The following is a 15,577-nucleotide window of genomic DNA, read 5'->3' as shown; positions in this document are numbered from 1 at the left end:
TAGAGGTCCCATTTAACCTAGCTATTCCCCTTCTGTGTATTTTCTCAGAAGAATTAGAAACATACCACAGCGATGTATGCGCACCCATGTTTATAGCAGCACAATTTGTTATAGCAAAATCTTGGAAACAACCCAAATGCCCATCAACTAAGGAGTGGATAAGAAAAATGTGTTTTTTGTTTTTTTTTTTTTTATACAGTGGAGTATTAATCAGCTATAAAGAAAGATAAACTTGAGGTTTTTTATAGGTAAATAGATGCAACTAGAGACCATACTCATAAGTAAAATAAATCAGATCCCCATGTGCAAACACCATATTGTCTCCCTAGTGTAACAACCTGAGAGCATAAATAAAATCTGAAAGGTACAATAGATATTGTGAAAGGGAAAGAAACTGCTCTATAGGGAAGAACAACTGGGATGACAGAAACAAGAAAAGAAAGAAAGAAGGGATATATATATATATAGACACACACACACACACACACACGGTAGCTAAGGTAGTTGTGCTACTAATTTCTGTTGGTTTATTGAAAGGAACAGTTAATATTTAATTGTCTGATCAATCTTGCATTCCTATATCTGGTAATCTGAGCAACCACTTTGAAGATAATGATAAGTAATACAACCATTATTGATTTCCTATCATCTTGTTTTGAAATTCTGTATCATTTTTTATAGTTTTATGTTGTTTTATTTTTGTCTTTGTTCTTGTTATTTTGTTTTTGGTCTTTTCTCTTTAAAATAAAAAGAAAAATACCCAACCCTTACTCTGTGAGAGTGGACAGTCCAGCCGTGTGGTCTGCTAGGTGATGATGATACTGGGAGACTGACTTACAGGGAGCAGTGGGGATGTGCAGGAGGCTGGACAGCTGGTGATAACCCGAGGAAGGCTGTTGAGCTTCCCTCGTACTGGAAGATTCCTTGTGGTCAGGCCAGATGGCAGCCCAGGCAGGCCCAGCTGTCCTTCTGCTTGGAACTACTTTTAACCGTGTTTCACTTCCCTGACTTTCTCGCCCTCTTCCTCTCTTTCTGTCCCGACTTAATGATAGCTCTCCCTCCCCCCACCTCTGTCTTCCTTCTCAGCAGCACCCCATCTCCTTCCTTTCCGGAATCTCCTCCCTCCTGGGCAGAGTGGAGTTTGGAGCTGCCTGCTTCCTGTCTCTCTGCTTCTTGCCACACAGATTTTCCTTCAGGGGCTCCCTCACTGCAACTTGGTAAGACAAGTGCTGCGGATGCAGAGAGGGCCCAGCTAAGGAGACCTGGAGCGGGGAGGGATTGTGCCCCTGGCTTATTAGTGGACCCTCAGTGACTTCTCCTGGGCTTCTCCATGACTTGGAGATGCTCAAGGGTGGAAGAAATGGCTCCTCCTTGAATCTTTCTCTTAAAACACCCAACTTTTTTTTAAAGAACGAGATTCGCACACTGGTGTACCTGAAACGTCACAAGATGATAGAGGCCTTCGACATTCTGAAAGTAAAGGTGGGCACAGAGTTTGTGGTAAAGGAGGCCACGTGGAAGCAGCTGGCCAAGGCGGTGGCGCCAGACATCAGCAGCTCCCACCTGGAGCTTCTCCTGAGGATCTCCGACGAGGGACAGCAGGGGTTTGTGGGTAAGAAGCCTTTCCTGTACCTCCAGCAGTACCACAGGCATCCCTCAAGTCCCAGGATGCTCAGGTCCCTTATATAAAATGGCTTAGTGTTTTGTAGAACTCACACACATCCTCCCATCATCTCTGGATTACTTATAAAACTTTTTTTTTAAAAAAATATTTATTTATTTATTTTGAGACAGGGTCTTGCTATGTAGTTCAGTCTGGCCTTGAACTCACTATGTAGCCCAGGCTGGCACTGAACTCATGGCAATCCTCCTGCCTCAGCCTCCTGAGTGCTGGGATTACACACATGTGCTACTACACCCAGCTTATAAAATTTGATATAATGTAAATGCTATAGTCATTTTACTGTAGCATTAGGGAGTAAAGACAAGAAGAAAAGGTCTGGACATGTTCAGTGCAGAAGCCACCCTCTCATATATTTAGTCCATGGGTGGTTGAATCAGATGTGCAACTTATAGAAAATGAAGGTTGACTGCATTTAAGATTTTTGTTTAGATTTGTGAACATGGCCCAGGTCCCCTGGCTCTAATTGCTGGCTCACAGTTGGGGTCACCTGAGTTGCGATCTATTTGTAAAGTAATGGAGGTCAAGACTCATCTAGTTTGAGAAAGACATTCATCGGCCATGGATTACTTTATAGCTCCATCTATGTGGCAGGAAGGAAGCATCAGTGGGCACCTGGCTTATCAGACTTCCTCAGTGTTCTACCTTTACGAGACAGCCATGTCCATTGAAATATCACCAGGGCAAACCTGTTTTTAAGGAAGAAAAGCAACCAAATGGGTTGACTTTGGGAGTGGAATGTTGTATTTCACAGAATGTAGTGACGCTTTCTGGTGGCTATTGTCCCTGGAGACTGCTTGGTTAAGAAACACTTTCAAAGGCGGTTTTAATGACAGTAAGCTGAAAAGGATTCCACACTTCACAGTGGTCTCATCTCTGCAGGCAGGGGATGGCAGCATATCCAGGAGACTTCTCGTGTCCCCCTTGGCCAGCAGTTACAAGGACAGGTGGATTCTAAGCCTGTCACACACTGGAATTCTGTTAATACTGGAAGTGCTGAAACCTAGGTCTAGTGATAGCCTAAGAATCATAAAACTCATAAGTATAGAAAGACAAATAATCCAGTACTGCATAAGTATTATTTTTCCTTAGTGATACTTGTTTTTTTGTGGTTTCAAATCTTTGAAAAAAACCATTTCTTACATGACAGTAGTCACATAAAACATAAAAATTATGCACATGTGTGGGGTACCATGTGATGTTTTAATACATGTATACATTGCATGGTTTATAATTTTTTAACAGAGATTATGAGGCAAATACTATGGCATCTACATAAAGGGGTGGCTGATGTAGCCCCTGGGTCTGATACGGCTCCCTGTCTGTTTTCCTAAGTTGCGTTTTCCTGCACCATGATCACATTCATTGTGTGCCGTCAGTGCCTGCTTCCGTGCAGAATGGCAGAAGTGAATCATTGTGACACGGCCCTCACAGCCTAACATACTAACTCTTGGGTTTTTTATTCAAAGAGCTCACTGATGCCCAAACTACAACCTCAAGCAGCAGATGGGTACAGACTCCTTCCTCACACAGAACTACTATGGTCTTGATTTTCTTTGATCTTTGAATCTCCTGAGTTAAAAGTTGTGAATCCAGGGAGACTGATGGATTCTCTGTTGATCTGAGGTTATTTAGTGGCCACGGATGTTGGCTGGATTCCTGGCAGTGACCCTGGTAGGTCACCTTGAATCCTAGTTAGGGTTGTCATGGTGTCTCCATATCCTGCATTGTGGGACTCATGTGACCCAGGTCCCTGGATCCTGTTGTGTGTGTCACCCAATTCTCCGAGGCTGCCCTCTACCCAAGTGGGTTTCATGTTTGGTTATCAAGATGTGTAGGTGTGTTTTTCTTCTAACTTTAAAGACTTGTGGGTTTTATGTTTGGCTATCAAGATGTGTAGGTGTGTTTTTCTTCTAACTCTAAAGACCTGGAATCTCAACAGCTTCTAATATATCTAAGTGTGTTTTTCACCCAACTTGATGGACTCATGCTCATTCATGTTCCTGGAACTGTATGGCATTAGTGGAAGACAGCAATCTGAGTGTTTCATGCCACTCAGGACTTGTCTGAGTCAGGCCACACTCTGACAAGGCCAGGGCCTTTTCCTTGCTGGGTGTCTGCGGGCAGCTTTTCAACCTCTTTCTTGCACAAACCACACCATAAAGCAAACCTGCCAGGTGTGCACCCATGGTTCTTTGCTTATTTCTGACAACAGAAGTGGAGACCTGGGAAGCTTCCATGAACCCTAAGTGAGAAGTTTCCTCCACGTTCAAAACTTCTGCCCCAGTCTTTCACAGTTGTCTTGATTTGCAGCAGTAGTGTATTTCAGCGGCTTTCTTTAGAGTTTTGGAAACATTCAATTTAGTTTTCAAAGAAGTAGCAACAGTGTTTGTGCATTCTGATTTCATTTGTGGATGTGATATTTCTTTAGTTATGTGTTGTTACCCACAGTTCATACGTAATGGTTTTGGGAGCTGGCCTTGTGCCCTGGCTGGTGGGACAGTTCCCTGGAGTGGCTGGGAATAGCCTGCTGGTCCCCAGGGAGAATCCAGCAGGTCTGAAAACCAGCAGTTCTGCAACTGGGAGGGGCCTGGTGGCTCAGGAAAGCACCTACTGTACTTTGGCCTGGGTGGTGGGTGAGCTCCTGTGGATGCTGTGGGTTTGAGTCCCTGGGAAGGTGACAGGGAAAGGGGGTGGGCAGAGCAGAAGGTAGCAGCTCGAACAGAAGGGTGTGGATTTCGTGTTCAAAGGCTTTGAAGAGAAGGAGGGAAAGTGAGCCGAGGTTGAAAAGCTGGGACAGGGCGGGCCTTGGAAGCCACGATGGATCACACGTAGAGGAACACAGCGGAGGGCAAGGAGTGAGGTGGTGTATGTGTAAATCAGCAGAATCCCACAGTGCTACCTCGCAGTGGCTGAGGGTCTGTGTGAGGGCGGGTGGGAGGCCTGGGGATCACCTGACTCTGCCCTCACTGGCTCTTTGGCCTCGAGCCTTCATTCTTTGGAGGGGGATTTAGTGTTTTGACTGTAAAATGCAGAGCTGAGTCTTCCCTGACTTGGCTTTACCCTCTAGACCTTAGTGTCACCGTGGCCATGGGTGCTGGGGTTATTTTCTCATTGCAGACAAAATGAACTTTCTCCGCCTGGCTGACCTCCTCAACATCCAGGTGGTCACCGTCAACCTCAGGAGACACCCGCTGGAAGCCTGGGTGCCAAGGGTCTACCAGTCGTCCCTGAGCCTCTTGGTCCAGAGAGTGGTGCGGCACAGGCAAGTGAGATGGGCGGGACGCTTTCCTCCCCAGCTGCTCTGCAGAGAGAAGATTCTGTTCCTGCTGTCTGGACTGAGCGTGTCTCATCCACAGCCTGCTCACTGCTTGTGGTTTTTAAGGGAGGCATGGAAAGGGTTCTGGACACACTGTGTTTGGCCCTAGCTACAAGGACAGGCTTGTAGGTTATGCTTCCTTCGGGGATGTTTCCTAAGAGGCTCAAGGACTGCAGACTAGATGCACTCTGAGCCAGGGAAGCTGACCACGCTGAATTTAGGAGATTCCAGCCTTACCAGAATAAATATGAAATTGATATCAAACATGACACTTTGGCTTTGAGAAGTATATGGTCAGAATTCATGAGTTAGCTTTGCTGGAAAGATTGTTAAGGAGACTAGTTCATTCTTTTACTTTCAAACAGACAGGCGGCTTCTGGAAACAGCCTTTTATCCTGGTTTGAGACCTTCTTTCTTTTTAATATGTGGTCCTGCAGTGCCCCATCAGCTGAGGCTCATTCTAGCCACAGTGGCCATTTGCTTTTTTTTTTTTTTTTTGCATTTAATGTTTAAAAAAAGTGAACGGGACTGGGTACGGTGCTGCATGCCTGTAATCTCAGCACTCGTGAGGCTGAGGTGGGAGGACTGCCATGAATTCAAGGCCAGCCTGGGCTACATAATGAGTTCAAGGCCAGCTTAGACTGCATAGCGAGACTGTATCAAAAACCAAAAAGAGCAACAACAAAAGTGGACAGCTCAGAAGCTCATGATACAGGTAAGTATCTCCTTTAGCTGCCTGTATTTGTTATTTACCCACCTTTATGTTAATCCCGAAGTTGAACTACTGTTGTGCTTCATGCAGGGGGAGTCGCTGTGCCTGTCTCTTCCCAGCGTGCTGGGCCCTGGGTCTGCAGCATCACAGTGGACCCTGGGGTGGCCCCTCCTCTGCCTTCCCGTAGCCGTGCTCCTGGCAAGGATCCCTGGGGCACAAAGGATGGCACATGAGCCACCGACGGCAGCCTGGTCTAGGACTGTAGTCAAGTCAAGACGCTGCTGTCATGTTTTGTTTACCCACTTTCTGTCCCAGCTTGGTGAGGAAGATGGACAGCCAGTCCCTTGGGAGGCTGGTGTGCCTGAGGGGTGAAGGGGCTTTCAGAAGCTTTCTTAGTTGAGGATGTGCATTTTCCGGGACCGTCCTCTGTGTTGACCAAGATCTTTTCCCTGCCACTGATTCTTTCTAGGCTTTCATATGATCAGGTGCTGACCCCAAGGGAACCTGGGCAGACTCTTCTCTCCTCTCCCCTCACTCAGTCCTCCTTTTCTCTTGGAGAGAAGGGCTGCACCAAGGGTTATGGGAGGCAGGTGAATTTCAAGGCTTAGCTGTGCTGGAACCTCCATAGATGAGGACTGTGTGTGTGTGTGTGTGTGCGTGCGCGTGTGCGCGCATGCATGTGCTGGGCAGATCCAGGACTCATGATGTTGTCAGGAAATGAACTGGCCTGGTGGGTCCCTGAACAGACTCATGTGCCTTTTACTGAAATGTGGGTGACAGGATCTCTTTTATTTCCTTTCCTTCCAGGGTTTTTGTCTGGGCGTATGATGTCATCATTCTAATCAATGCCATATTTATTGCTCTGGACGAGAAACACCCCTTCATTTCCTATGCAGAATGGCTTTTCCTCGCTCTCTATATTATTGAGATCCTCCTGAAACTGTACACGTATGAGCCCAGAGCCTATTTTGGGAGGAAGCAGTTCTGGAACTGGTGAGTGGTGTCCTGGGGAAGAGAGAGGTGGCTGGGGGGCACAAGAGGGGCCTTCCTGTCACAGTTGTGGGCGTATGGCGGCAGTCTCCAAGCTCCATCTGCCTCGTTTTGAGGCATTTTATAATGAGATCTTGGGGACAAGGAACATCTGGTTCAGTGAAAGCTGTTATTTATGATGTAAGCTGAGACTGACTGTAGCTCAAATTAGAATCACAGACCATGGGATGTTTGACTTGGTAAGGATCTTTAAAAAAAGAGGAAAACAAGTCAGGCATGGTGGCCTGTACCTATAATCCCAGTCCTCTGGGAAGTTGAAGCAGGAGGATCACAAGTTGGAGTCCAACCTGGGCAAATTAGTGCCTTAGTGGGACTTCGTCTCAAAGTAAAAAATAAGAGTTTGAGATGCAGCTCAGGACAAAGGCCCTGTGTTCAGCCTCCAGTAGCAAAAAACAAAACAAAACAAAATACCAGGAGAACAACCAAGTGTGGTAGCACCTACCTATAATCCCAACACTCTGGAAAGCTCAGGCCGAATGAGCCCATGTTTGAGCACAGCCTGGGCAACTAAGTGAAACCCTGTCTCCAAATAAAATATTAAAGACGATGCTGGGTGCAGAGAGCTCAGTGCAAAGGCCCTGGGTCCAGTCCCCCAAAACCAAAGCAAGCAAGCAAGCAAGCAAGCAAACCAACTAAACCAAACAACATCAAAACAAAAAACTAAAAAGGAAAAAAGAAAAAAAGACAGTAAAATGTTTTTCTCCACTTTTGTAACATTTTTGACACCAAATGTAAGATTTTTCCTGACACCAGCCAATTGTTTTAACTAGATGTTCTATAATTTGATTCAACTCTGACACTGTCTACCTAGAGTTAGTGTCAAAATGGCAAGGATTTTAGGAGTTCTGGCTGGGAACTCTGAGCCAAAGCTAAAGACCAAAGGTGTATTTCTACTGCCAAAGTCTTCAAATAGTCAATTGAAGGAGGCAATTCCTTCCATAACTTTCTCGGCCCCTCCCTTCTCTCCTGGTCAGAAACCTCAGCCACAAAGGTACAAGTCAAAGGCCTGAAGTTCTGCACTGCCCGTGAGGGCTGGATCTCTGGGATCACCGGTCTGTGGGCTGGAAACTTGATGCAAAGTGCATGTGGCCGAAGGGGAACTGGCCAGTACTGCCCAGTATCTTCTTGTTCTTTGACACCATTGTTAGAGTGAAACGTCATGAGGTGATGAATTTCATCTTCGATTAACAAGTCACAATGCATTTAATAAAATTAGTATCAACAATGTATTCTGAAAATGGATCAAGTATTCTTACAAGTGCAGACTTACCATGGAGGACATAGTGATGTGAATTAGCTGATTCCTACAAATTCCTTTGGACAATCCTTCCGAACATCTAGTGGATGAAAATTGGGTTGTCCAAACATAATGTGTTTGTCCTCATAGTCACCTTCCAAAAAATTTCAGAAATCAGTTTTTGGCTGGATCATTGCTTTGCATAAGATACCAGATACAAAGTTTTCCTGGAGCCCATATACCCTGAGATTGACCGGTCTTTCCTAGACTGCTAATGACTTTGATTTTGCTTCGTTAGGTTTGACACGCTGATCATCATTGCAGCTCTGGTGGCCACCACGGCCAATGCCACCGTTCAGTCAGGTCAGTGCCCCCAGCTCTTGGCTTCACCACCTGCCAGGATGAGTATCCGATTAGTAGTTTTGTTGAATATCCAACATGAACTAAGATGTAGAGGCCTGGGAGTGGGACCACCAGGGAATCATTAAGGAAGTTCCAAGTTCTTGAGAAGGATGGTGGCTTTTGTTTGTTTGTTTGTTTAGCTGTGCAGCATTTTAGAGATTTCGTTTGTAGGAGGGCATCACCCAAATACTTACCTGGTCATGTCTCCGAAATTGGGCCCGTCTCAGGGCTGACCTTCTGCCGGCATGGCCTCCCACGGGCTTCCAACTGTAGCAGCAATTTTGCATTCTCCCTGCCCACCACCTTCTTGTCTCTAACCTCTTCTGGCTCTACCCTCCCCCAACTGCATACCTGCTCCTTCCTGTTGACAGTGGGTAGGATTAGTGGACATGGTATAGCTTCTGAATGTTATGAGATGAATTCTCAGGAAACAAAGGCCTGTTGCAGTGTGTTCTGTACAACTGGATCCACAGTCACTGCTTGAGGATGAAGTCCACACCTGCACACATGGTTCTACAGCTCTGGACACTGGGGTGGAGGGAAGGCTCAACCTCTGCACTACCTGGCTGGGCTTTGCCTTGCAGAGGTGGTCTGGGATTCAGGGTAGCACCTACTTCCTTATAGCTCAGAGACATTATCTAGCTATTTTAATTTGGAGATCCAACCAACCCAGGGCCTTGTGCATGCTAAGCATGTGCTCTGACACTGAGCTACATCCCCAGCCCCCGTTGTTCTGTTACTGAAATGAAGCTTCCTGGTTCTCCAGGATCTATAGAATTGCAGGTCCCATTGAATAAAAGGGGAAAGCCAGAGATCCTGAGAAAATGCAGTGTTAAAGGATTGTGTTCTTTCCCTAGCAAGAAAATACAACAGTCGGCAGATCCTGGACATTGTCTTGATATTGAGGATACTTCGGCTTCTAAGGGTCATCATCAGCATTGAGAGGTACAGACAAAGTGAGGTACAATAGCTTCACTTAGGGCAGAGCTCCCTGCTTCGGCCTTAACCACGAACTGAGAATGTAGCTCCTATGGAGGACCTGGAGTTCTCTGGGGGAAGCATGGGAGGGGAGAGGAGCCAGTGTATATGGGTAAAGGGAACTAAGATGTCAGCTCCTTGAGGGAATCTGATGGTCACTTTGGGCCCTGAACTGTGCCTGGTTGCATGGCAACTGCAAAATATGGTGGCTAATGCTAATTCTAGCGTGCTACCCATTCCCTTACTAAACCCCACCACCAGCCCTTGATACGGGGACTTTCCTATCCCTGGTTTACCGGTGAAGACAATGAAGCTCAAAAACGTTACGCCCCTCCCCCAGTGGTGCCCAGCTGGAAAGCGTTGGAAACAGGGTGCACACCCGAGAATCTGACCCCAAAGCCTGGATAAACCCCAGCCTTGGTTTTGATAGTTCAGCTTCCTTCCCGCATCTGGGGGCTGGCTTGCCTCTCTGGAAAGCATTTGGTTTTGGACCTAAGCCTCCAGGAGAGCCTGAAGTCAGGCTCAAATCTGGTGGAGAAAAAGGTACAGGGAGAAAAGCAGAGGTGGCTAAGAGGCACTCCAGCCTCCACGTGCATCTCACCAGTGCGGTTTCCTGTAATTCCCTTTCTAACGTTTGTCCAGCCTGATTGCTTCACTGCAGGGGAAACAGCTAGTTCATTGTTGCTCAGCTTGGCGGTTGCGGGGACCAATACTGACAAAGTCTCAGGCCAACTCCTGCCAGCATCTAAGCCCAGGTGCAGGACCGGGGAGGGGATAGTAAACTGCCATGCTATCAGGGGTCATTTAGCTCCCCACCTTCTCCTCTGCCTTGTCTCAGAAACTGTTTCATCCTAGATTCCGGGTGATAGTGACAACTTTGATTAACATCGGCCCCACGATGCTGACCTTTGGCGGGCTTGTCTTTGTAAGTAGCTTGCTCCTCTTTGCTATTTGATGTGAGATCAGTAGTGAGAGGCTCATTCCTCACAACTCAGCAAGCCTCCTTTTCTTTTCTGTCTTTTTTTAAAATAAATCTTGAACTTGAAAAAGAACACTCAAAATGTATTATATGCCTAAGGCATGGGAGTGTTAGACTCCGGTAAGCTTTAGTTAAGAGGCCCGTGGGAGGTCAGGTAAGGGCTCAGCCCTCTCAGAGGGCTCACCTGCTCAGATATTTAGGATTTTCTAAAGCAGTGGCACCATCCTACTTTCTTCCTGAGGCTGCTGGGAACTCTTCGCTGGAGTCAGTGCCCATTCCTGAGATTATGGTGGTGCTCCTGCGGACCCCCCAGAACAGAGGTGGCTGCCTTGGGAAGATCTCCCTAGGTCTGCACTCTCCTTGTCTTCTACTTTGGGCGCCCCTTGGTGACTGCCTGGGTACCTCCCATCCTAGGTGGTCTACTACGCATTTGCTGTCATCGGAATGGAAGTGTTCCATGGCAAAGTCCGGTTCTTTGACCCAAATTTCACATCACCTGATGCCCTGGTGTGTGGCAACCCAGCCCTAAAGGGGTCAGCATTTGCCCGAGACAGGTACTGCAAGAACAACTTCAACGACCTGGCCTCTTCCTTCGTCGTGCTGATGGAGCTCACAGTGGTGAACCAGTGGCATGATATCCTTCTGGGAGGGGACGGACAAGGGCCTGCTGCTGCTCCCTCGAGTGGCCCGGTGCCCACCAGAAGTCACTTTGGGGAGGAGGAGGAGGAGGATGCCTTCACAACTTGCTGAGTTTCTCAAAGGTCTGGTTCCTTAGCCTCCCACTCCTTGCAGGTGGCTTTGCCCTCGTAACTCACCAGGCGGCAAAGCTGTACTTCATCTTGTTCCACATTGTGGTCGTCATCCTCATTGTTAAGTGAGTAACTTCCCGCCACCTGGGAAATCTGGGCTTTTTTTCAGAATGGCTGACCACTAGCACTTCTGTCCTCTGTTGTTCCACCCTCAGGTAGGCTGTGTGTGTGTCTCCTTGCCCCACTGAGGGGTCTGGAGGGGCCTCATTTCTGTTGACATTTGTGTTCCTTTGGGTGTCCACCAGTGTCTTGCACTTCAGTGTGTAATGCACATCTCAGGGCCTCAGAAGGAATCCAAGGTCCTGGGTGATCTTTCTGCCCTTCCCCGCAGGACTGAATCACTTCCACCACATCAGCTATGCCGTATCTGCTTCAGCTCATCCAACTGTGGGACTTGTTGGTACCCAAGAGTGTCAGTTCCCTTGTCTTTCTGCACTGGTCCTTAGCACTTCCATGGGTGGAATGGGAACTGTCTTTGGTGGGTACTAGTAGGGTGGGGACATGTCCCTGATGAGTCCTAGTAGGATGGGGATGTGTCCTTGTTGGATTCTTATAGGATGAGAATGTGTCCTTGGTGGGTTCAGGTATGGTGAGAACATTCCTACTGGTGGATCCTGGTGGAGTGGGAATGTGCCCTGGGAGGTGCTAGTAGGTTAGGAAAGTGCCTCAGTGGATCTTGGTGGGACATGGACATGCTTCCTGGTAGATTCTCTTCATTGGTTCCATCCTGTCCTTGCCCTTTTCCATGGGAGAGCTCAGTATTTGAAAGCTGCTGAGACATTGCATCCCTCAAAAACTTTCTCCTTCCAGTTGGAATCTTTTACCCCAGCTCTTTGGTTCCCTGTGTGAACTGCACTGACCAAGTCCCTGTGACCACCATGATTCTCTCCCATAGAGTTTCTGGTGGTCTGCTCCCTCTGAGAGCCCCAAGCCTGGGATTTTTGGGGTGACAGACCAGCACAGTGCTGCCTAGTCACACTGGTGCTGCTTTGGCCACCCACTGCCTGTGATTTTGGTCCAGGAATGCCTCAGGGGATGTTCTGGCAGAGGGTGGGACCAGAGGATCCTGAGAAAAATATAGAGGCAGAGGAAAAGAGCTGCCCTGAGAGGCTCAGGGAGAAAGTACTCAGTACTAGCCTAGGCAGAGGGCAAGAATAGGCTATGGGGATTCTTCTCCTCTTCTCTGAGGAGTCCATGAGCACCATGAGAGCTGTGGGCTGCATCATCATTGTCATCAAACGGAGATGATGAAGGGTCCAAGAGTTCATCCACCGCAGGCCAACAGGCTGGTGTCCTGCACAGACAGAGAACTGGGATCTTTATCAGAGACAAAGACAGTTTGTTATTCGTGGCCAGGGAAATGGCCAGAGCTCCAGTTCCCAAGGCAGTGTGGCCAGGGCCAGATGGAGCATGTGGCCATCTAGGAGGCACCTCAGGTCTTACACAGGGCTTCTGGTGACCTTTCTCTGGCAGGTGACACGGGTTATTTCTACTCTGAAATGTCAGAGTCTTTACTCCTGGAAGGGGAAGGCCAGGGTTTTATCTTTGCAGTCCTGGGTCATCCTGGGGAATCCCTCCTCCTTACTCTTATTCTTTCTCAGTATTTTCATAGCATTCATCTTGGAGGCATTCTTTGTGGCGTATTCATTAGGAAAGAGTGAAATAGAAACTGCCATAGAGAAGAAGATCCAAGAGCTCGGAGTGGGAATCCAAGAGTGAGTAGCCTGTTTCCCTTGGTGACTCTTGGGCTTTGAAGTGGAACAAACATAGAACATCTTGACCATGTTTAACCTGTCAGTGCTGCATTGGCATCTGGCTTTGTCCTGTGTGCCTGGACAGTGACCACTGGGCCATAACTGGAAGGCCATGCAAGGGCTTTGATAGAGGTGCTGACCGTGTTCCTGTTCTCTCTTCCTGCTCAAAGGGAAGATGTGCAGGACTGGAAGCTCACTGGTAACATGGGCACCAGGGATTCCACCTTCAGTGGGAATGATGGTGACAATACGAAGGCCTCAAAAGGACTGTACTTCAGAATTGCATCAAAAAGTAAGTGGCAATAGGAAGCAAAGCTAGAATGGGTCTTGCTGCCGTGAGCGCAGATCCAGCTGAGGGTGGCTTCCCATTGCTCAAGAGCAAAGAACAGGTGCCTCACTACCTGCCTGCAGGGCTGGTATCTCAGAATTTCTGCCTTTCCTCCCTCCTTCCCCGCTACCACACCTACTGCTCCTCCTGCTGACCTTTCACCTCCTGGTTGTCTGCTCCATCCTTTCATGCTGCTGTGGGCCTTTGTAAATGCTGCTTCCTTCCTTGGTTCACCCAGGCAGGCCTTTTCAGGGGACGCCCTCCCCCGAGGCCCCCCAAGAAGGCCAACTGCTCTGTGAAGCCCCTGCTTTGCTTTCCTGAAAGGGATAACCTTCATCACTCAGTGAGTACTTTGGTCCCAGTCTGTCCTCCTTGCAGATGTGAAACTGTTTATGTGCAGGTCATACAAGGCTTTTTTGTTCTCTAAGGTATCTCCAGGGCCTAATGATGTACCTGGGACAGAGAAGCCCTGTCTTGGTTACTTTTCTGTCGTTGCTGAGACAAAATACCCAACACCCAAAATTAAGGAAGGAGAGGTTTATTTAGTTCACAGTTTGTGGAAGTTAATAATCAGCTGGCTCCCAGGCAGGGTGGCACATGGCACAGGGCAACAGTTCAAGGTGGTAGAAGACAGCAAAAGCAAGAGCCAAAACGGGGGAGCAAGCCTCTTTTCCTCTCTGGTATTGCTGGCAGGCTATCCACCCACGCCATCTCTGTGCAATCCTCTTCCACAAGCTCAGGATGTTTACAAAGTGAGGACCCTGGCCCCCTGCTGAGTCACTTAGTTAAGCTTCTAAAGTCTCCTTTCTTAAGTTGACATAATGTATCAACCATTACTAGCCCTGAACAAGTCTTTGAGTCTTTACTGCACTAATTCTCCACAAATTGACAATTGCCTGGTAAACCCTAACCTTGGTTTGGGCTCAGTCTGAGGAGCCCCTTGCACAAATCACGGGAGAAATGTGAGTGCCAGGAGGAAGACTTCTCAGTCTTCAGGGCTGTGAGTGGTTGGGGACTCCATGCAATCCACTCAGGCAAAAGAAGAGTAATTCTTCCCTTGAACTATGTATCCTTCCTCTCAAACACTGGTTATAGTGCTTGGAGCTTAGTCTTCAACTCAGGACCATTGTTCAGGAGAGTCTTGGTTTGTCAGGCTGAGGACTCCCCTGCACCTGCATACCAACAGATCCCATGTGTCCCTTTCTCCTAGAATACCGGACTGTGGATGCCTTGCTGCAGCGAATGTTCGAATCTGAAATTGCTGCCAATGAGGAAGGTCCTTCCCTGGAAGAGATTCTGAGCTTCTCACCCAGTGACATATACCCCAAGAATCCCAATTTTGAAAACAGTGCATGATTCTGAACTTGAGAGGGTCCACACCCGGAAGGCAAGAGAAGCTGCATCTTTTTTTTTTTTTTTTTTTGGATATGCTAGCTGGAGATGATTTTTCCAGCCTGGGCTCCTTTTCTGAGCAGATAAGGCTGTGAATTGACCTTGCTTGTCCTTAGTGGTCAGCTGAATGGTATGGGAAGGCCACTACCATGTGCCCCACCTGGGGGTTACTCTTAAGTCTGGTCCTGAGAGTCCACAACTGGAAACCAAGATAAGCTGCAATCTTTTTCTACATATGCTAGCTGGAGATGACTTTCCCAGCCTGGGATTCCTTTTATGATCAGCTAAATCTGTGAACCAGCCTTACCTGTCCCAAGGGGTCAGCAGTATGGTATAGCGAGGTTACCACTGTGTGCCCCATCTTGGGGGAGTCATTCTTAGGTCAGGTCACAGAAGTGAGGACGGGCAAGCTGATGAAGAGATTATGTGGAGCACTTGTACTACGCATGTCTGAAGACTTCCTAGTGGGTATATAAAAGTTTTCCATTTGTTTTTATATGATATTTTGCTATTCTATTAAACTTATACTGTGCTAAAATGTTACATGAATTATGGATATTTGAGAAATGACAAAGGCTTGTGTCCTGGTACAGTAGCTTTTAAATGCAGTGATTTTTCAAAATGAAGAAAAATATGAATGTGAAAATATAATTGTCACAATTGCTTCTTTTTGGAGGGGGCAGCAGCATACTCTCAAAGCTCCTTTAGCTGAATTATAGTCGAGCACGACATGGAGTCTGAGGACACTTTCCCAGGCTGGGAATCTCCCAGTACAGTGATTTACTCCTTTTTGGAACTTAAAAGGGATTTATTTTATTTATTAACTTTTTAAAAAATTGCAACAAAATGGATATAACAGGAAATTTTCTATCGTCACAGTGTCTCGGTGTGGAGTACAGTAGCGTAAGTACACTTGTTGGTCAGCTTATGTCACTA

General features: G+C 47.4%; 1 protein-coding gene across 5 annotated transcripts in view; it reads left to right on the top strand.

The window, feature by feature from the left end:
• Positions 1-15,289, top strand: part of LOC102007756 (two pore calcium channel protein 2-like) — a 38,550-nt gene extending 23,261 nt beyond the window's left edge. For 4 of the 5 annotated variants that reach the window (XM_005400631.2, XM_005400630.2, XM_013522829.1 and 1 more), the window contains 11 exons: positions 1,411-1,612; positions 4,802-4,946; positions 6,520-6,705; positions 8,298-8,362; positions 9,259-9,346; positions 10,235-10,304; positions 10,773-10,992; positions 11,142-11,232; positions 12,769-12,882; positions 13,092-13,213; positions 14,460-15,289. In XM_005400631.2, the coding sequence (XP_005400688.1) occupies positions 1,411-1,612; positions 4,802-4,946; positions 6,520-6,705; positions 8,298-8,362; positions 9,259-9,346; positions 10,235-10,304; positions 10,773-10,992; positions 11,142-11,232; positions 12,769-12,882; positions 13,092-13,213; positions 14,460-14,605 (1,449 nt within the window). In that variant the 3' untranslated portion in view covers positions 14,606-15,289. Of the gene's footprint in view, positions 1-1,410; positions 1,613-4,801; positions 4,947-6,519; positions 6,706-8,297; positions 8,363-9,258; positions 9,347-10,234; positions 10,305-10,772; positions 10,993-11,141; positions 11,233-12,768; positions 12,883-13,091; positions 13,214-13,487; positions 13,593-14,459 lie in introns of all 5 variants that reach the window. The other variant, XM_013522828.1, reaches the window with a different exon arrangement.
• The last annotated feature ends 288 nt before the right edge of the window (positions 15,290-15,577 follow it).

The sequence above is a fragment of the Chinchilla lanigera genome, unplaced genomic scaffold, assembly GCF_000276665.1.
Source record: "Chinchilla lanigera isolate Chin_1 unplaced genomic scaffold, ChiLan1.0 scaffold00069, whole genome shotgun sequence".
NCBI classification, from domain to species: Eukaryota; Metazoa; Chordata; class Mammalia; order Rodentia; family Chinchillidae; genus Chinchilla; species Chinchilla lanigera.
Note: the sequence above shows the minus strand (reverse complement) of the source record. Positions and strands in the feature narration are given on the sequence as shown.